General features: G+C 37.7%; 1 protein-coding gene and 1 long non-coding RNA gene across 2 annotated transcripts; one reads left to right on the top strand and one right to left on the bottom strand.

Moving 5' to 3' along the window:
• Positions 1 to 1761: 1761 nt before the first annotated feature.
• LOC309496429 (uncharacterized protein) lies at positions 1762 to 8974 on the bottom strand (the record flags this gene model as incomplete). Its single annotated transcript, XM_082166421.1, has 12 exons — positions 1762 to 2200; positions 2737 to 2896; positions 3791 to 3993; positions 4134 to 4187; positions 4693 to 4761; positions 5973 to 6032; positions 6136 to 6204; positions 7134 to 7187; positions 7287 to 7355; positions 8236 to 8381; positions 8527 to 8620; positions 8782 to 8974. The coding sequence occupies 12 exons, from the start codon at positions 8972 to 8974 to the stop codon at positions 2103 to 2105; spliced, it is 1269 nt and encodes a 422-aa protein (XP_082022547.1). The 3' UTR covers positions 1762 to 2102.
• A 4542-nt stretch (positions 8975 to 13516) lies between these two features.
• Positions 13517 to 21763, top strand: LOC309496563. The gene is made up of 5 exons (XR_014205158.1): positions 13517 to 13568; positions 15742 to 15869; positions 16788 to 16864; positions 19258 to 20306; positions 21569 to 21763. It is a non-coding gene; the product is annotated as an uncharacterized lncRNA (long non-coding RNA).
• The last annotated feature ends 668 nt before the right edge of the window (positions 21764 to 22431 follow it).

The raw sequence follows: 22431 nt of genomic DNA, 5'->3' as shown, positions 1-22431 counted from the left end.
ATAACAGCATTTTTAATATGAATACAGGCACATTTCTGCCAAAAAAGTTTGTTTTACTAAAGTTAATTCATAAGTTTTGGTGTGAAATGTCTTCTAACTGGTTTGTTCTCGGAATAATGTCTCGGCAGTTTTTTTTTTGCGTCAATATGTTGAGAATATCAGCGCTGTTTCATCTGGCTTTTTACAAGCTTAAATCACATAGTCATTTGTGGGTTTATAATAGAGATAGAGAATTCTGTGCTGAATTGAAATGTTTCTCAGTGGATCGCGCAGCTCTGTGTAATAATGTTCGCGTGATCGAGATCAGCCCGCACAGCTGCTTTGTCCGCGATCGCTGTTTTTTGGGCCGAGCTGATAATGCTCTGCGCTGCTCAGATCAAACAAGTTTTGTTCCGCTTTTTGAGCGTTTGCCATTTGATGTTTCTCATACGCAACGCAAATGACAGCGTATAATCAAAGAGAGTTGGGTAATTTTGTAGAGGCAAAAGTTCAAATTGAAAAGTTTAGTTGAAAAGGTCGCAAAATTATACCAATTATTCGAAGTCTGGAACCCTGACGGCAAGTTGGAGCTATTTATAGAATGTGTTTAGCAGGCAACTCACAGGCACCACGTTGGAGAGCCACTGCTATTCAAATATAATGTAAGCTAATTTAAAAGTGCAGCCATATAAAACTAACTTTCTGTTAGTGGCTATAGGCCGACTCTTCTTCCTCAGTTGTTGTTTTTTACACGTAGCATATACGTGATCATATATAGTGCCCCTGCTGTTGGCTGTTCATATTGCTTTATTAGACTTTTTTTTTTTTTTTTTTGCCGACGGCCCTCGGTTGGACGGCCGTTCTGGACTTTTCCAGAACGCACAGATTGTCAATCCGTCCCTGGCTTCAGTAAAGTTAGCTTCATTCATTGAGAGAAAAGGTGACGTCGCATGTGCGCCTTCTGGGTTTGTAGTCTTTGTAATTACGTATTTTCACAGTCTTATACCTCAGCAGTTTTACATCAAGCTGCGACTTTCTTGAATTTAAAATGTATCTTTTAAATTGACAAACATCATATGTGTAAATCAGGGCACAATCCAAACGAGATAAAAATATTTGTTGTCTCTCGTCATTGACTACCATCTCAGATAGCACACGCACGTCGCGCAGACATCTGTGTGACGTCGTCGTTACGGTCGTTTTCATCTGGAAGACGTTTATATTAGGGCGTGTGCTCATATGCTTAACGTCGCCGAGACGTCCTTGCCAGCTGTTAGAACGACGTCTAGGCTATGTAAATAAGACGTAAATAATTTAGAACGTCGGCAATCCGCTCTTTTAAAGATGTTCATCAGATGTCCATACATCTCCAAGACATCTGATTTATGTAGCCCAGACATCGTTTACAGATATAATTCCTTCCATTAACAAAATTAATTCCCATAAAACACAGCCACTACAAATTTTCACGCTGTACGAGAACAAACGCAACTTCAGAAGGCGATTACCACGTTAAACACTGCAAACAAAACAATGTTTCCTAGCAACGGCAAACAGCGCTAAAATCTAATGAGAAAACAAAACTTACAATCTGCTGTCCTCTTCTGTTGCTCGACTGCTTCTTCTAAAAAAATACTTGCAAACACGGTCAATATGTACTTTTACCTGGCTTGGAAAATACTCTTCCTGCGTGAGTCTACATTAAACCATGTGCTGCTGATGCTGCGTGGAGAAGACGTGCTGACGAGTTGTGAGGAAACATGTGCTTGAGGTATGTATAAAACAAATATATTTTTAATACTAATTGTGTGACGTTTGTGATCGGTTATATCTTTAAAATTACGTTATGTTGATTGGGTTAGATATGATAATCACCTGTTAATTATAGCAAGTTGTTTTGTGTACGTGAAGTAACCACGCTTTCCTGAACCTAGAATAAAACACGCAATTTGCTGTCGTTTTTAGAAATACATTTATTATAGGCAACATTATAATTAATCATTTATATTCATTTTTAATTAATTATAAAAGGCCACATTAACAGAACGCCATATTAACGTAGGCTATTCAAATAAAACAATACACTCTATATTCATACAATACACAAATATTAATAACATAAATTACACCCTCCCTGGGGCCAAGCGTAGGAAATCTTTGATGTATTTCTCTGCCTCTGCTTCCGTTGGCGACAGCAGGACGGGATTCCTCATGGCTGAAGCTGCATAAAAAAGAAAAAAGACACTTTAAATTTTTTTTTTATCCGAATAAATTGGTCAAAGATATCAAACGTGCAGAGAGTTAATGCTTCAAGCTCTTCCTGAGTGAGTCTACGTAAAACTGCTGAAGCTGCGTGGAGAATGTGTCCTGACGAGTTGTGAGGAAAGATTGGCTTATAAATCAAATATTTTTTATACTAATTGCGTTTGTGGTCGGTTATGTAATAACTTTGCGTTATGTTATGTTAATTTAAATCACCTGTTAGGTAGTGAGCACGTTGTTTCGTGCACGTTTCTGTGGTTGGCCAATAGGCTACTTATTTAACTGAACGTTTAATGTTAGATGTTTTAAACCTCATTTAAGTTCTTAACAAGCTATTATAATTGCTAACTATTTTTGAAAACGGCACGATGCTGTTGGTATTACATGTTTGATTATTACCTCATATGAACATGTTAGCAAGTACTTATAACCTACCTGACTGACTAACTTCCCGCCATCAAATCTAATGCATATCTGTACAACATTTGAACTTGCCTATTAAGAGTGAGCCGACGTTTGATGACTTTATTCCCCGCTTGTCTCCTCTCCCGCACCAGTTCAGTTCCCGGGCGACGTTCGTGGTGAAGACCTTGAAGCAGATTCTCCACACGGTCTTCTTCATTGTTGGCCCGCCACTGATGGATAATCTCCTCACCTTTAACAGGTAAATTTTAAGTAATATTAGAGAGCATATAGTTGGACCTCTTCTGCACTTTTCTTAGTATCCGTCAAAAGTTTGGAATAATTCTTATTTTGTAATGTTTTTGAAAGTCTGTTCATTGACTATAAGAACTGTTTTCTATTTTGAAAAGCAATTCCTGCTTTGTAAAGCTGAATTTTCAGCAGCACTTGAAATCATTATGCTGATTTGCTGCTCAATAAACCTTTCTGGTTATTATCAATATTGAAAACAGTTGTGCTGTTTCATAGTTTTGTGGAAACTGTGATGAACTACCATTCAAAAGTTTAGGTAAGTAACCATTTTAATCAGCAATGTTAAAAAATGACAAACACATTTATTACATTTCAGAAGATTCACATTTCAAATAAATTGAACTTTCATTTGAACTTTCTGTTCATTAAATAATGACCTGTTCATCAAATAATCCTAAAAACAGGATTTAACTGTTTCCTCAAAAATATGAAGCAGCAAAAACAATTTTTAACATTGATAATAACCATTATCAATGATTGAGCACCAATAATAATGGCTATTAACCAATGAGAAAAACAGAATATTAGAATATAATGTAACACTGAAGACTGGAGTAATGATGCTGAAAATTCAGATTTGATGAGAAAAAAATAAATTTGACAATATATTAAAATGGAAAGGTTTAATCATATTTAACTGTTACTGTTTTCACTGCATTTCTGATCAAGTAAATTGCAGCCTTGCTGAGCAGAAGAAACTTCTTTAATTATTATTATTATTTTTTTTTTACAATCTTGATCTTAATATTGATAATCTCAGACTTTTGACAAGCGTGTAAACATGCACAGTACATTTCATTATTAGTTGTAGGTTGAAAATTCAGTTGATTCTTACCATTCTCTGCATAAACCCTCTGTCAACTAAACTTTGTTCCAGCCGGTCTAGGTCTTCAATAGATGTGAGTGGAAAGACGTCATCCTCTTCATCATTCTGCATCTGCGGTAGAATGCGTCTGTTTCCCACTAGAGACTGGACAAGTGAAGTCAGGTGGTTGATCTTCATGTCCATTTTCTCTAGTGTTTCCAGAATTGCCCTTGCTGCAATACAGAAGATCATTTAAATTGATAAATGACGTACGTGGTACGGTCTAGATTTTGGTAACTAAAAACTTAAATGCTGCTGATGATTTTCATAACAGCATAAAACAATATACGTATATAATTTGTAGGAAACATACTCTCCTCTCTTCCTTGGTGGTTCCCTGAAGGTCTCAGGACAGAAAAGGTTTGCACTATTGATTGAACAAATAATGTAATTATATGTATGTATATATGTGTGTGTGTATGTATGTATGTATGTATATATATATATATATATATATATATGTGTATATGTATATATTAGATTGTTTTTAAAGGGATACTTCACTTTAAAATGAAAATTCTGTCATCATTTACTCACCTTCAAGTTGTTTCAAACCTGTATGAGTTTCTTTCTTCTGCTGCACAGAAAGATAGATATTTTGAAGAATGTCAGTAACCAAACATCCGACATCCGGGTACTTTAGCCAATAGAAAAAAAATGTACTATGGAAGTCAATGGTTCCAGTTAACTGTTTGGTTACTGACATTCTTCAAAATATCTTCCTTTCTGTGCAGCAGAAGAAAGAAATTCATACAGGTTTGAAACAACTTGAAGGTGAGTAAATTATGACAGAATTTTCATTTTAAAGTGAAGTATCCCTTTAAATGTTGTGAATGTGTTGATTTCCTCATGCCTGATGAATGCTCTTTTACCTAGTGTGTTCGGTGGATCAACACCCCAGCCGGCCCCATGATGCTCTGCCTGAGAGACGCCCACTGGAGCTGAGGAAGGTGGAGTAGGTAAGATTCACTTGTTACCAACCATCAATATAAAATCGAAAAGCATAAAACAGATTTTTGTTCACTTCTTATAAGAACAGTATGGTTAATTTATTCATTATTACACTGGCATTACCAACAATCTCCAGTCAGTACATCAGTGCTCTTTTGAGTACAGTTAGGACTCTAATATTTCCAAATTTGAGTGTGACTATTCCTGGCACCCCCTGCAGCATTGGTCTGGTCACTTGATTCTGTCAAATCCATTTGAAACAAGTATAATGTTTATACTTTTACCGGGCTCTTCACTGCTGACTGCGCACGCACCTCCCAAAATGGATGAGGCGTTTCTACTTGACATACTCTCTATTGTACAAATCTTTGAAATTACAGGGGGGTAGTTGCTCTCCAAAATAGGGATAAACTGATATAAAAATTTTGTCCGAAACCGATAACCATTAATTCTTTATATCTGAAAGCCGATAGCGATATATTGGACGATAAATCTAAATCCAAAATTTGATATACTTAGAGAGCCTAATTATAAAAACAAAATGATCTTCATTAAAAGCTTTGTCCCAAACACAACATAAATCAAACATATACAGTACAGAAGCTTAGTTTGAACCAGTGTAAGATTCCTTCACATAAATTTTACACTCATATGGCCAACAAAAAATTGACAACACTTTAGAAATCCAATCAGTTATCACTTAATGTGACCAAATGTAAATGTGCCATGTCCTAATTGGCTAATGATCCAATCTGCTTGATCGGATCACTGTGAAAGCATGTTAAAGGGATAGTTCACCCAAAAATGAAAATGCTGTCATCATTTACTCTCCCTCAAGTTGTTCCAAAACTGTATGACTTTCTTTCTTCTGCTGAACAAAAAAGAAGATATTTTAAAGAAGGTTGGTAATTAAACAGTTGCTGGTCCCCATTGACTTCCATAGTATTTTTTTTTTCCTACTATGGAAGTCAATGGGGTCCATCAGTTGTTTGGTTACAGACTTTCTTCAAAATATCTTCTTTTGTGTTCAGCAGAAGAAAGAAAGTCATACAGGTTTGGAACAACTTGAAGAAGAGTAAATGATGACAGCATTTTCATTTTTGGGTGAACTATCCCTTTAATGCCAAGTGTAAATGCAGCCTGTGTCTGACACTGTCAGTTATTTGTTGTTTTTATTTATTTTCATTATTTCTTATCTTACTCTGTGATCTTCCTTGGCGGTCACAATCACCTGAGGGTCTCAGGACAGAGAATGTGTGCTCTATGGAATGGAAAGGATCATGAAATATACCGTTTTAGATTTTGTGCTGTGCTGTGAATAAGATTTTTTTCTCCCTTTTCTATTGTAATTAATGCTCTTTTACCTTGTGTGTTCGGTGGATCAACACCCCAGCCGGCTCCATGATGCTCTGCCTGAGAGACACCCACTGGAGCTGAGAAAGGTGGAGTAGGTAAGATTCACTTGTTTCTAACACAAGTTAACACACACTAAAATGTGTAAATGTGTAGTTAATTTAAGTATCAGAAAATAATAAAATAATAAAACACTGGAGTTGGACAATGATGGAGAGATTCAAAAAGAAGTGACAACATGTAGAGCAACAGGACTTTTCTGAATGGTCACAGTTGATTCATTTATGTTGCTGATGTGGAGTTAACTATCTTCAATTAGCATATTCTGTCATGATAATCTATAAATCGGTTGTGTGGGAACTGTTGTAAGATGCCTACAGAGTGACATGCTATTGCATTTGTGTTATGTACTGTATTGCATGTGAAAAGACGAATGCGACAGCTTGAGCAGACTCACAAATGTGCTCTACTACAACAACTTTCCTATTCTCAACATGGACTGTGTGTTCCCGGGATTAGGGTTTATGTAGTTTTTAGGGTTAGTGATGTCACTAACCCAGGAGGAAGCTTGTGTATTCCCTACCAGCCGTTTTTTACAAGCCTGTCTTGTTTCCTCCTACTTATTGTAATAAATGCTCTTTTACCTAGTGTGTTCGGTGGATCAACACCCCAGCCGGCTCCATGATGCTCTGCCTGAGAGACACCCACTGGAGCTGAGAAAGGTGGAGTAGTTAAGATTCACTTGTTAAATTTGCAAAATAACACACTAAGGCCTGCTTCACACTCAGCGGGAGTTGAGAATTCATTTCAGAATCTATCTTAACAAGGGTGGATAATGTTGAGTCATCCCAGTGCCTTGAGTCTGGCTACATTTGTCCAAAAATAATTTTGCAGTTATTTTAAAGTGCATTTCAATTGCAATTTGAACTGTGATCTGTTAACTGACTCTATTTGGGTGAGGGGTGTCAGATTGTAAAATGTACTTAAGTGGGACTTGCAGTAATCTTACTCCGTGTTCTTCCTTGGTTGTCCCCTGATGTTCTCAGGACAGAAAATGTGTGCTCTATGGATTGAACAAAAATATGATGTTATTCAGTTTTATTTGCATTTAAATTCTGTGAATGTGTTTCTGATTTACTCATCGCTGATTATGCTCTTGTACCTTGTGTGTTCGGTGGATCATCACTCCAGCCGTCTCCGTAATGCTCTGCCTCAGACACACACACTGGAGCTGAGAAAAGGTAGAGTGGGTAGGTTGCACTTATAATATGTGTAATTGCGACAGGGCATAACTTACAAACTTCAAAAAAGCATTTTCATTTGAGCATACCCAACAGCCAGATACAACTAATAATGTACCTTGAAAGCTGGGGAGACTCTCACCCCAGGTCTGCTGTTGCTCTTCCGTTTCCCTTTGTTGCTGATTGACAAATACTGTTGACAGTTTATTTGGTCATTAGCAATGTTCATTTTGATATATTTGTGCAGCTGCATGTTTCAACAATTACATAGTTCCAAGGAACAGGATGAAGAACCGCTGACATAGTTGTAGCTTTGAGTAATCATTGTAGATTTGGATAAAAAATTTTAAAAAGATAAAAGAGAAACTTAAGACTTACAGTTGCTTAAAGGGTTAACAGCTTTGCTCTGGAAAACCTCAGTTTGCACAACAGGACCTAATAATAAGGACATTTCGTTTATTGTAATCTGGCTGTTATGCACTTTTAATCTTACTTATTTCATCAATCATCAAATCAACCAAATTTCAGAAAATAAAAAAATAGTATAATATTGAATGTCATGGATGAATTTGTTTTGGAACTGTCACCATTGACACATGCAGCAAAGATTGCTGAAGTCAACAGATTTTTACTAATAGACTACAAATCTCTCTGTAAAAATAAATACATTATCTTTCTAAACCCAAAGATTTTGTTTTGGCCCAAAATCTCAGGTCAAAATCATAATTTTAACCCCCCTACCCCCACACACCCTCTGCAGAATCGTAGATATATTTTTTCGACCTTTGGTTGAGTCGACATGAAAAGTGTATTGTTATTCATAGCATTCATTTCATTAACATTCATTTTTTTTAAGTTATTTTCCATTACCTTTTTTTTTGGTGCGTTTTGGAAGTGCTGGAGGTTTCGGTGCTGGAGGAACACTTTCTTTGTCTGCAGTTTTTCTTTTTTTAAGGGGTGGTGGTTCTGGTGCCTCATCATCTGATGAGTAGATGCTATCAAAACATGTTTTCTTTCTAGGGAAACAAAGAAAAAGTACAATTGGATGCTCTTCACTGTTTAAAGTCATGTGAATGGCCAGAAAGCTCAGAGATTTCATCAAAAATATCTTAATTATTGGATTTTCATGTGTTGAACCATTTATTTTGTCTTGTTACTTACTTGGGAATCCTTTTTCTGGCAATTTCAGGCTCTGAATTTATGTCAGATGTGTAGCTGGCCTTCTTCCAGTTTTTGGCCACATTTTGAAAAGATGCTGACGAATGAAATACAGTTTTGGAGCTTTTACATGTTGTTTATTAGAGCTATGTGAGATCACATTTTACAGTATAGAAAAAAAATATTAAGATTCTGAACAATGAAATACAGGTATGCTGGGCAAGATCATGTTTAATTTACAGTATAATCTCCTCTTACCTGACTCATGCAGGATTCTGGTTCTGTGACGGGTCCACCCTTTCTCTGGCTGTGGTTCCTCCATGGTTCTGACGCTCTTCAACACCCTGTCAAGGTCTTTATATGGAGGCCACCAGGAGTAGCCGTCTGCGTACCATGACTTGGCAATTGGTCCAGTTGTACCTTCTCCCTCAAACTCCACTATTAGGTACATTTTTTTTTTCATTTTTTTTTTTCTTCAAGCCTGAAACCAATATTATTTAATTACTCCGATAAAATTTTCAACTATGTAATTCAAATGCATAAACTATGTAACAAAAAGCACTGATAAAGAATTAATTTGTATGTAAAAGAGGAATTGCAACAAAATGATGTTGGTATGGGATAAGAAAAATTTTGTTCTCTATTTCCTCAAACGTGCAGAACTCAACGGTTGTTGAGAGGTCGCCAACTAAATGGATGCCGAGTGTAGAGGATGGCAGAGGATAGTCAAAGAAAGATTCCTGGTTGTTGAAGGTACTGTAGGCAACATAAACTTCATCCTTGAATGAAATTATGTTCTGGAGCTTAGAAGCTTTGCCGCCGATGTAGACGTGACTGTTTGCCTGGTCTAGTTTAAGAGTGTAAGGGCTTGTCCTCAACTCTTTATATTGTGTCGCCTCATGAAAGGATGCAGGGAGAGGACCGTTCACATGCTGTTTTTTGAGCAGATGTGGCCTGGTTTTCTGCGTTTTTTTGCCGCTTCTTCGCATCTCTGAGAATCTTTTTATTATTTGACTCAGAGGGCATGTTGGTTTCCTCAGAAGTCTTTTGATTTTGTTCAGGTGATTCTCATACTTAAAAGCACTGAAGTTGTCAAGAATGCCATGCTTTTTTGCATCATCTGCAAGATGTACGAGGGAGTGTGCATTATACGACAAGAACTGTGGACCGTACAGTTGCCCAAAGTGATTGACAAAAAGAACTAGCATTTCATTTGCATAATCACCGTAATCTTCTATGAAACTGTTGTTGCACAGGATGAAGATTCCCACAAAAAGCAGCATGAAGTTTTTGTACACCTCTGTGGTGAGGAGATCCTTCATCATGACCGGTCCCGTATACAGTAAAAACTGCCTGAACTCTGTTGCCTTCCACCTATCAATTTCCCTCAGTGCCCTTGGTTTCCGTGCAAACTCCATGGGCACATATCTTCGCGCATTCACCAACCTTTCTGATAATGTGTTTATGTGAAAACCCGACAGTCTACAAGTGAGAGGACCCAACTTCAGCCACAAGTGGAGAAGCCGTCTCATGACTCCGAGGCACACGAGGTGCATGTAGTCGAGGGGGAAGCCAGACACCATATCCAGGGACGTTTCTTCAAGGGGTGAGATACCACGGTGATGATCAGAATCGGTCTTGTTTCTGAAGCTCTCATTGGTTCTTCGAGGCAAGTCACTTCTTGGAAATGTCATCCTGTTTTCCAGGTACACGCCATCCTCTGTGCATTTTTCACATCCATGATAGCCCGTGTGCGTCGCAAACCATTGATGACAGATGTAAAGTTAACCTCACTCCTTCAAATTCGAATCCATTGGCCAATTCATTTACTTCAGCGATGAAGTCTTCAAGATACTCAGTTAGCGAGGTAGGTTTACATGTGCCACAAAATAAACCTATTGTCACTGGTTCCTCTTGTCTGATATTTTCAGTGTTCCTAGAATGGGCCAGAACTGTGTTGCTGAGCTCTTGAAGAGGGGCAAACCATCAATGCTGGCCTGAAGCTCCAGCGTGTGAATGCTGCTCAGAATGTCGATGTTCTGATGTAGCACCTCTGTAATGGATTTCAGCAATCCGAAATGGTAATATTGACCACCAGCCTTGACTTGTATTTCAGGGTTCAAACGCATTGTTCCCAGCAATGTCCTTGAGTCTTTTGGCAGATTTAAACTGTGCTGACGCAGTATATCTAATAATGCATTCAATGCAACATGTGTGATTTTTTGTTCAGTTGCCCAAGTTGCCAAATCGTCTTCCAGGGAAGTTGGATCAGATTCGGACTCTGTGTCTGATTCACTGTCGTCAAGAGCACTTGCCATATTGACACCTTCATTCTCATCAATATGAGAGACACAGTCCATAAATGTGTCTTCATCCTCAGTTTGACATTGACAGGTATTGTCACTGTGCATGCAGCCCAACTCCTCTCCCCAAGCTGTAGTTTGTATTGTCCGCAGTTGTTGATCCACCTTGTCCTTTGCTCTTCTTCTCAGTGTCCAATAGGATGGTTCATTGCAAGCCATAGTTTTAAGACCTTAACAGAAACAAACCCTTTTTTGTAGTTTGTTTACTGGCCTACCAAGACTAGACTAAACTGCATTAACACAATTGATGTCTGAATTGAAATGTCTGATAAAAATGCTTTTTTTATAAGAAATTGTCAGACGGCCCTTAGAGGCTTTTGCATATAAAGTCTACACAGGCACAAAAGTTTAAGACTGGTAAGAAGGATGTGTATATAGCGTTTGAAATAAGTATCTTATAACATTTTTTATTTTTTTTTACAATTTAAAATAATTGTATGTAAATATCTAAAAAATATATTTATTCCAGGGATGATGGTGATAATCCTTTGATAATAAAAAATGTTACTTGGGCATTTAATCATATTAGAATGATTTCCAAAGAATAATGTGACACTGGAGCAATGATGCTGAAAATTCAGCTTTGCGTCCCAGGAGTAAATAGCATTTTAAAATTAAAAGTTATTTTAATTTGTTATACATTTTTACGTTTTTACTGCATTTGTTTATTTTTATTTTTTATATAATTTTTTTATTATAGTCTTTAGTTGGTTTATGTTGAGTATAAATAAGACAAACAAATATTCTTGTTATAGCAAGATATTTTCTTCTTGCTGTCTAAATGCGTTTATGTATTTTATACTAGGCTTGTTTGAGATGAGCAAAATCTGCGCAGAACTGATCACCGGTGATCAGCGCGAGATGCATGCCGGTTAGAAATGTGTCCGAGTGCGGTCCGCCTGGCTCTGATGTCATGCTGACGTATGTCAAAAATCTCTCGCGAGCGCAAGGCGGAGGTGTCGGATTCTGCAGTCGAGCGCAGTTGCTCTCCACCGACTGCGCTGATCAAAAGCATGATGGGAAACGACTTGCTGACGACACAGCTTAATGCTCATTGGTTTAAACAACTGTGATGTATTATTCTCTTTAAAAATGTTTGATTTTAAAACTCTAATATCAGGTTTTATGTGTATATGTTATGTGTGAATATTCCCAAACTATCTGACAGTGCGATCTCTTTGGGTTATGCAATTTAATTTTTATAAAAAAAGAAAATAAATAAAAACACATATGTCTGTATTAAAGAAAAAAAATATTGATAAACATGTATTTGGAATGGAATTAAATTTCAAGTACTTTGGGTGTCTTGTTCATTTTATTTATTTTCATATAAAAGCAACAGAACTTGAATTACATCCAGTTTATTAGCAACACTGCACCAGCGTGAATCCCGCGATATCCATCTTTGATCTCGCAATGGTCAGATCCACTACGAGAAGAGAGATCTGTCCGGCTTGCCTGCGCTTTTTTCACTCCTCCCCTCACTGCAGCCGCCTACTCTCGCATACATTTCAGGCGAGGCAAGGCGCATCTCAAACAAGTCAAGTCAAGTCAAGTTTATTTGTATAGCGCTTTTCACAATACAGACTGTATCAAAGCAGCTTCACAGTATTAAATTAAAATAATACAACAAAGTTTGTTTCAAGAGGAATTTATTGATTGATAAAATTAAATTAAATATCCCCAAAATATCCCCAACTGAGCAAGCCAAAGGCAACAGTGGCAAACAAGCCTATTCTTCACTCGAATCTTCAGATGAGAGTATTGAATAGCGCTTAAGTCTCTCGCGAGAAGTGAATTACGATGCTCTTGTTTCAGGGCATGCGATTGGCTGTTCGCTGCTGATGTCACTCTTTCGTGTGTGTGTGTGTGTTTGTGCGCGCGCGCGATCAGGAGAGGAGTTCGAGCAGTGTTGCCAACTTAGCGCCTTTGTCGCTATTTTTAGCGACTTTTCAGACCCCCTTAGCGACATATTTTCAAAAAAGCGACTAGCGACAAATCTAGCGACTTTTTGGACAAACCTCAGTGACCTCCAAATGTTGCCAGCACAGTCCTGCGAGCGCGAGGTCTTGCTTTCTCCCTGCCGTCACACCTCTCTCTGCGTCTACCCTGTTCAGTGAATGAGAGGAGCAGCAGCACGGCAGCTGACAGACGTGAATGAATTGTTTCTACGCACTTATCTGCTTCTCTTTTGTTTTATATTTAAGAATTTAGTTTGACCATTTTTTCCCCTTTCTTTTCTTGAGATTATCACTTGTAATACTCACTATTACAGTGCTTTACTTCACCCAGTTCCCGAACTCTCTCAATTCAGATAATTTTACTCATAGAAAATGCAGTCATTCACTATCTAGCCTACTCGTTAAATTGTCTGACAAAAAAAATTATATATGAAATGAGAACAGCTTTATTGTACAATCGGCTATATTATATTATATTATATTATATTATATTAAAATACAGTTTGTGAGCATGAATTTAATGAGAAAACACATAGGCAGGCAGAACGCAAGTATGACGCGATGACGTCATGAATATGCTAATTGACGTATGACGTCATCTAGCGACATTTAGCGACTTTTAGGGAAGGCGTTAGCTACTTTCCTTTGAAAATAGTTGGCAACACTGAGTTCGAGACGAGTCGACGACGGAGAGCGTTGAGCGACACTCATCGTCATGAAGGTAATCGTGTTTAACATGACATGTTAACAAATAGTGTGTCATGCATAATGACCATCATATATGTTTAGTGCTTGTGTAACTTAATTCGTGCACGCTTGTTTACGGGCCGCTCTCTCCCTCGTGCACACATCGTCTTTATATTGGGCCACTAATGGCGCTTCTCCACTGCATGGTACGGTATGGCTCACTTTACACAGTTAACGTTAATGTGGAGGAGTGAAAGAAAACGAGTAAGAGATTTCGGACAGCCGTTGAGTAAAATGTGAGTGATTGTACACTCGATAACGTCCACTAAGGTTTCGGAAACCAGTGTTAAGTAGAACAGCGCTTCACATTTGTACGTTAACCTTTCTCATCGTCTAACCAGGGGCGTACAATTTTGCTCCTGTTGAGCCGTTGTCCTGAAGAATTAAGTTTCAACCCCAATTAAACACCTGAACCACCTAATCAAGCTTTTATTAGGTGTGTTGAGACAAGTAAGAGCTAAACTCAACGGGACAGCGGCCTTCTAGGACCGAGTTAGGCCGCCCCGGTCTAAACCAATCAGAGCAGCTTTTTTTTTTTCCGCTCCGTGTTGTCGTCACTCACAGCTGTTTTGTGAGGAAAGGAAAAAAACGCACCCTAATCTTTTCCGGTATTTGTTTGTAGTGTTTGTATTTGTGGTTTATTGTGACTGTGTGTTATATTAATGTATAATCATTCTTTATAATAAACTTCAACATATCAAAAGGCTGCTTAATTCATACTTACCAACAATTTGACGAACTGACGACAAACTAAACAAACTTAAAACCGGCTAGTAGTAATGAATAAAACAAGAAGTAAAAACACGTATAACAAATGAACAGATACAAAATATATACAGTTAATTGCTAATTACGGGTTATTAATGTGGGTAAATTGATCAAAATGTTGAGTGTGCAGTAGGCTGAGGAAATAGAAACGGTCATCTGATGCAAATCATGATGGTCATCGTATATATAGCCTAAGGTCACGTGACATTCATTCAGTTTATTTTATTTATTTATTCTGAGCTACAGACAGAAAATACAATGTGCTCATGATTAGAGCGTTTATTAATTTTGCTACATTGTAATGTATTGCTTAGTAGAGAATTAAATTGTTTTATTTTTGTCCTTGCTTATATACCCTTTTCAGTTGGTAAACATGGTGACTATTTGTGTGGGCGGAGCTTAGGTGGAGGCAGAACGATCCCTATGGCCGCTTCACTAACGTTAGTGTGCAAGTTTTGTTAGCTTTTGTTAGCTTGTTTTTTAACAACAACATTGTTTGCAACATTAAGCCTTTGCATGTGCTTGTCCTTTGGACAAGTAAATCTGTCATTCACTTGTCCAAGTAAAAAAGTTGCTTGTCTGGAATTTGTGTGTGTTGTAAATATAATTTATTCTGAAGACATATTCTCATCTGGGTTCAATCAGCTCTGATGTGTTAAAATCTGCATATTGTTATATCTGCACCTTTAAAGGGCTTATTAAATCTTATTAAATTTATGCTTCATCTTTTGTTTAAATTTTTTAAACTATGTATTTGATTACACTTTCTTACCAGGTTCTTCCAAAAAGACTAGTCACAATCAATCACAACAATGTAACGTTATACAATCTTAGATGATTCACAAATAATCACAATAATTTAGAAAACATTATGCAAAAAAAATTCAAATTGGAGCCTGTACTCCATCGATTCTTGCACCCAACAACACAACAAGATGACATTTAATAACAATAATAATGATTTAAGCTCTTATTATGTAGCCGAATCTGTTTGTATTGGCCGCCTCCAGTTTCCCGTTTGTTTTGCTTCCAGCTAACGCTGTGACGGCGACACAAAAGGGGTCTATAGATGAGGTTGATAGAAGTTAGCCACTTTCGTTCAGACAGAGGATGAAATGTGTCAAAAATCGCAATGCATATCGTATCTGGACATATCGTGATAGTTTCGAATCGGGAGATGTATCGCCCCACCCCAAGTAGTTATTAATTGTTACTAGCATAACATTTTATTCAACAACCAATCCTGAAAAACATATAATATGATAATGTAATTTAATTTATGGAAGCATTAAGCCATGGAAGGTCATGTACTAGTGACTTTACCTTTTGTTTTAATACAGTTTATTTACAGTGTATTTCATTCTGCTTACCTGACTCAGAACTGCAGAACTCCTGTCCTGATTGGCTGTGGCACCTCCATCGGCGACTGGTCTTTGTATGGAGCCACCGTGAGAGGCCATCATTTTACTATAGATCTTGTCTCTTCTCCCACAAACTCCAATTTCAGGTACTTTATTTTTATTTTATTTTTTTGCTGCAGTAACGTTGATGTATTTAATCTACAGATTTTCTCTATTAACAACGCCTCTTGCAGTTCAAAACGCTTCTGCTACGTCATGCATTTTTGTCAGTTATGCTTTCAAATCAGTCTGTCAGAAGTAGGGATGCACCGATACCATTTTTTCAGAATCGATCCGATACCAAAAATTCAGAGTATCGGCTGATACCGATCCGTACCGATACCAGCGCAGTTTATTTTTATCAAGTAGAATTTCTATAACTGTGTTGAACTGATAATAAGAACTGAAAAAAAGAAAAACAGCAACAAAATATATATGATCATAATCTGACATAACTGCTGTTATAAACTAGATGTGTGGTGTGCAGGGCGTGTTTGAACCCAGAATGGTCAGATGTAGGCTAGACGAAATTGCGTGGCATATAGTGTTGTAGCCGCTAGGGCTGCAACAAACGATTATTTTGATAATCGATTAATCTAACGATTATTAGAACGATTAATCGACTAATCATCGATTATTTCGCCGACTAATCAGTAAGTTTGGAACGATTATTCAGCTTTTTCAATTAGTTAAAACACTGAGTTATACATATTCTAACTATAATATAATAAAAAGAAAATCACTTCAGCTTTTGAAATGGTTGTTTTAATGAACTTTGAGCCAACTAAACATGTCATTCTCTTTAAGTTTTCAGATTTCTGTCCAACTCAAATCACACACAAATGCTCTCTAAGCATTGTTTAAATATTCTGTTCTTTTTCAATAGAAAAAAATAAACAAAAATTAATCAGCTGCATTACAGACAAACTTTATCTGCAAACAATTATTATAAGAATAAAATACAATAAAAATTGACATGACAATTGAGCTGACAAAGACATTCTCATTCACCTTTTAATTTACAGTATGAAAAAGTAACTGACATGATATTCTTCATAACATCTCCTTTTGTAAGTCTTCAAGAATATGGAACAAAATACAGGTAAGTGATAAGACTGTAATACCTAATAGTGTTACAATAATAAAAACAGCCCTGACTCCTAATTCTATGCAAAAATAAATCATCACATTACTGTAATTATATTATTATTGTTAATATTATTGCTATTATTAGTAGTATTGAATTCTCTAATAAAGAGATTTACTGCTAAGTTAGTTATTTAGCTCCAGCTGGAGAACATTCACCTCTCACCGGCTCCTCTTGTTTCCTCTTTGAGTGCTTTAACATGCATGTTGTGCTCCCGTGAAAAGCAAGTTCCGCCTTGCATGTATTGCATACGACAGCATTCTTGGTTTGCAGTTTTGTGAAACTTTCACACGTACACCTTGCTAGTTCGGATTCGTTTGCACTCCGTCATAATTCGCGCTGTGTTTTCCTCTCATTTGTAACGGCTGCATTGCACTCTAGCGCTACAGCGCCGTAGCGGTCAAATCGCGATATTGCAGGCCCTTACATTAGGTCACGTGAGATCAAACGACTACTCGACAACAAGATATTTTGTCGACAATGTCGACTAATCGTTTCAGCCCTAGTAGCCGCGTCTGTTCAATTGGTGAAATGTTATAAGGCTAACTCAGTTTTGTGGTAACGTTAGCCATGTTCTTCATGTATCGGCCTTTTGACAGCTTCGGCTGAAGTTGTCCTTGTGTTAATTGTCGTGTAATAACTTCTGTATGACCTGGCAATAAACATTTTTGTAAGTGTGTCTATAATGTGATAGTCTAAACTGATTTTATGTCGGGTGTCGGTTCTATTTTAAGCGGGTCGGGTGCAGATTTTAATTAGTGCTTCTGTCGGAAAACGGGTCGGGTGCGGATTTAAGCACTGCGGGTACGGGCGGGTGCGGATTTACAAAATCGGACCCGTGCAGGACTCTGGTGTACACATAAATCTCTGACCCATCGTCGTCTTCTTCGAATATCTGTCGCTCTACATACGCCATCTGGTATAATTGAAACGATTGGCTATGAGCTACGTACAGGCACATTTGATAGACATTTGTAGCGCCCAATAAACGGCTCTGGGCATTCGTAAACCACGCCTCAAATACGAGAAAATATACATGTGGTTCCCAGACCACGTCTCAAAGAGAAAGAGGTCTGACGTTAGCCAGGCTAACGCTTTGTAGTAGTTTTTTTTTTTTTTTTTTTTTTGTTAATTGAAAATGTTCTATGCTCAATTACTTTGGTAGCCGATTATGTCTTCCCCAAAAGTACGAGTGGATTGGAGAAGCAGGCTGGGGAGTTTAATTTTTTGTTGTTGTCTGTAACTATTTGGCAGACGTGACGTAGCCTACAAACAAGGTCTCGCAAAGACTGCAATACAATATTTGTTCCTCCAAAACCCCTTTACTGTTAAAATTACAAGATATCGCAGCGGACATTCAAATGGACTCTTTATTATGAATATAGGACTGACCTGAAGAAAAATGCTATATCTACTGTAAATGCAGGTACACTCACTTTCTCGACCTCTCACAATACTTGACTCTAGCTTCAATGAACAATATCAATGAGATCAAAACATGTTTAAATTGCAAAGAGTGGTTGCTAGGGGTGTTGTTTAGTGATACATTGAACCGTTGGGTGAAGCGGTCACATCGTGAATAAAACACAGCTATTGACCAATCAGAATCAAGGATTGGAACTAACTGTTTTATAAATTGTAGGTCAATCCTTGGGTGTGGACCTTCCTACACTTTCAACATCATTTATAAACAAGTTGTAAAGCAGAAGCCAGTTTAACCCAATAATTATCTTTAAAAAAAAGTAAGAAAAAACATATGACTCATATGTAGGCTCTGTTTTACAATAGTGTTTTGAATGCTGTCTGGATGAACAAGTAAGCAAAGTCAAGCATGTATTCTATTTGTGACCATCACCTATAATTATAGCGACGGTGAGTAAGGTATCAAAGATGACGACATCCATACAACTAAAAAAATGTTGTATCATAATTGACGTGACAAGAGTCCAATCAAAGCGTGACTTCATCTGTCACATCTGAACTAGCAGCATATTTTATGACTGGAGAAGATAGGATTATTTGAGTCAGGCATAGACCACAAAACTGACAGTAGCAGAGAAAGTGCTTCAAATACCCAAGCATGTAGTTTATCGTGGTTTGCCCTGTCAGATAATTTGACAGATGCGTGTGGACTTGAGGCGCGTTTCTCCAGTGTATAACTTATATTTGATGGTTGTGTGTTGATGGAAGTGCAGTAATTAAAACATAAGTTTTGCTAAAATATTTATATGAAATGTAGGTTTAATATTCTACATGTATTTATGAGCCTTAACTGTAAACGGGGTATACGTGTAATTACCACAATTGTTACATGTAATACAATGGCTATGTTCATTTACTTATTTCAGATATTTCAGAGTAAATGTGTAACCAGACTATTTCTGCAATGTCACCGCTGGAACAACAGAAAGTGTGATCATTTCAGGTATAGTACTATATATGTTAGTGTTGGGCGATATGCTCCATTTTCATATTGTCATATCGTCAGCCTGTGAGATCGGCGATACATGATATTATCGTGAGGGGGGCGGGGCTTACTTATTTGATTATTTCCTGGTATAGTGAGGTAAAAAAAAAGATCCTAATCATTCTTGTATCTGACTCAGAGTATTTCGACATGTCAGTGGGACATCCTTATCCTCTCATGCCGTTACAGATGCATCATTTTGACTGTACTTCTGCACGAGATGAGAACACGTTTTAATAATTTCTTGGGTCAAGAAAGAGTCGGACTCTGCGATATAGTCCTCCTACCAGTGCTCTCTCTGTCTGTATGACCTTCACATATGCGCACCGTACTTCAATAAGCCAAATAACGCAGGTTGTGTTTTAAATGCCGGGAGAAATCAAAGGCAAAAATCTGAAAGTCGATCGGTTATACTTAAACTTATGATAAACTCTGATAAAGGAAAACGGGTTAATGCGTTTACATGACCACATGCATTGTCAGTTTATTCAGCATAATCGAGTTAATAACGTGCATGTAAACGTGCTCATTCCCTGAAAGTGAAAGCAGAAACGGACTGAGCTTTCACTGCATTACCGGCGCGTTCTCTCAAGCCCCTTTCACACAGCGCGATGATCCCGGCAAATTGCCGGGAAATTGCCAGAACGCCTTCTGTGTGAACGCAAACACGACCCGGGATTGATGCCGGCATCGATGCCGGGGTGGAGACCTAGTAACATTACCGTGTTCAGTCCCGGAACGCGCGCTGTGTGAACAAAAGCCGTAATAATGCCGTGTCGTAGTGATGACGCTGAAGCGCGGGATCGTTCGCCAGCTGTGAAACGGTACGTAATGCGCAAGTTTATGATCGAATGATTCGAATCAGAGAAAAAAAATGCAGAAGTGTTAAGTGCAGAAGAGAGAAATCGCAGCTCATAAGCAAACTTAAAGGTACAATATGTAAGAATTTTGCATTAAAATATCCCAAAATCTCAAGGCCAGTGTTATATATTTTGTTAAGTTGATTACTTACAATATCCCAAATGTTTCCAACTATTTTTAAATCGTGAGAAAATTGCGATTTTATCCAAGGAAACGGGGCGTTAGAACAGGGGAGAGCTGGGAGTCGCCAGTCAATTGCGTCATATCCGCGTTACCCTCGGTTTCCGGTCGTACTGCGTGGAGTCCTGGACAAATGCGGAAGTTGTAGTTGTAGCGTCTATCAAGCTACAAACTTTAGCTTGTTTCTTGCAGTCGTTATGGTACACAATTATTCTTTACCGATTGCTGCTGGTTCTGTCGACAAAGCATGCTTAATTTTATATTTTCCAAATGTAGCATTCGGTAATAGTTATGTTTATGTAAGGAAAGTATTATTGCTTTAGATTTGTGTTTAGTTTATTGACATTGTTTATCACGTCTGGTGTTTATGGCCATGTAAATAAACATAGCATGTGTTATACATAAAGATTAATCAGTATTTTGGCAAATGATGTGGGCATGTTCGAATGTACTTTTACAACAATTGTTTAGAACACGTAAAACTGCGCAGCGTTATCACAACAATGAATTCGACAAATACAGTAACATCTATGATAACCAATTTAGTATTAAACCTTACTTTTCTTGCGGTTAATTCATTTTAATGAAATAAAAGTGTGATGAGGTTTAAGAGTCAGGAAGGAAGAAGACAGGGGTCGGCGTGACTGGGACTCGTAGGCTACTTTATTAAAATAAAGCAAAACAAACAAAAGCCGCGCACAACGCGCATTCACCGTGGCAACCGCGACGGCACAAAACAGTTCAAAAATGAGAGCTCGGATCCACCGGTTCTCTTTCTCTGCGTCCAATTTTCTCTCCAGTCTCTCTCTCGTTCCAGCGCGGCTTATAAGCTCTCCACGCCAATAATACTTTGCACTTGACCTACTTGCTCGTCTCTTCTCTCTCCCATCACAGACCACGCCGAACCACGCCCCCCTCGCCACAAAAAGCATGTCATTAAACGCAACATTTATAAAAATAGAACTTAGCCTCATCCATGAACATGATTTTTCGATTCCCGTCTGACTGATTTACATCCACGGTGGAGTTTAAAACGACAGTTCCCATCATTCCACGCTCCTTCACATCGTCATCAAGCTACGCCGTTGTTGTTGTTTGGAATGTAGCGCCCTCTAGCGGCAAAAAAATTCTTGCATATTGTACCTTTAAAGGGATAGTTCACTTAAAATTCTGTCATTATATACTACTCACCCTCAAGTTGTTTCAAACCTGTATGAATTTCTTTCTTCTGCTGAACTCAAAGGAAGATATTTAGAAGAATGTCAGTAACCAGACAGTTTCTGGGTCCCATTGACTTCCATAATAGGAAAAAAATATACTATGGAAGTCAATGGGACCCAGAAACTGTCTGGTTACTGACATTCTTCTAAATATCTTCCTTTGAGTTCAGCAGAAGAAAGAAATTCATACAGGTTTGAAACAACATGAGGGTGAGTATATGATGACAGAATTTTCATTTTAAAGTGGAGTATCCCTTTAAGACGCTGCTGAGACATTACAAGTCACATCGATGTCACGTGTCTTTACGGGATTTTTACGGGTTGTGTGTGAACGCACTCTCTGATTCCGGAAAATCACTGGCAGTGTGAATGAACCAAAATCAAATGAAAAATCGCGGGTCACTTTATCCGTGTATTTTCCGGAATCTCTGTGTGAAAGGGGCTTCAGAGACGACGGTGGATATAACGGTATAGCAACTATCTTAATTTACTGGCTTAATATTTCTCTGGTGGACTTACATTATTGACAGTGAAAAAATTAGAAGAATATTTCTTGTTAAACAAGTGTTTGAAGTTGCTTTTGATTTTCACAGATGGCAGAGTTGTGCTGCGTTCGTGAACTAAAGACTTTTATTAGGCCTAGCCTAGGCCTATATAATTTTATTGATATTATTATTATTATTGTTATTATTATTATTATTATTATTATTATCATTCATATTTTGTAATTGTATTGTTTTTAGTGTTATTAGTGTCATTAAATGTTTTGTTAATGTGCTATGGAAAAAAAATAC

This window comes from Leuciscus leuciscus, assembly GCF_965113295.1.
Source record: "Leuciscus leuciscus genome assembly, chromosome: 4".
Classification (NCBI taxonomy): Eukaryota; Metazoa; Chordata; class Actinopteri; order Cypriniformes; family Leuciscidae; genus Leuciscus; species Leuciscus leuciscus.
This window is presented reverse-complemented; position numbering and strand designations above follow the sequence as displayed.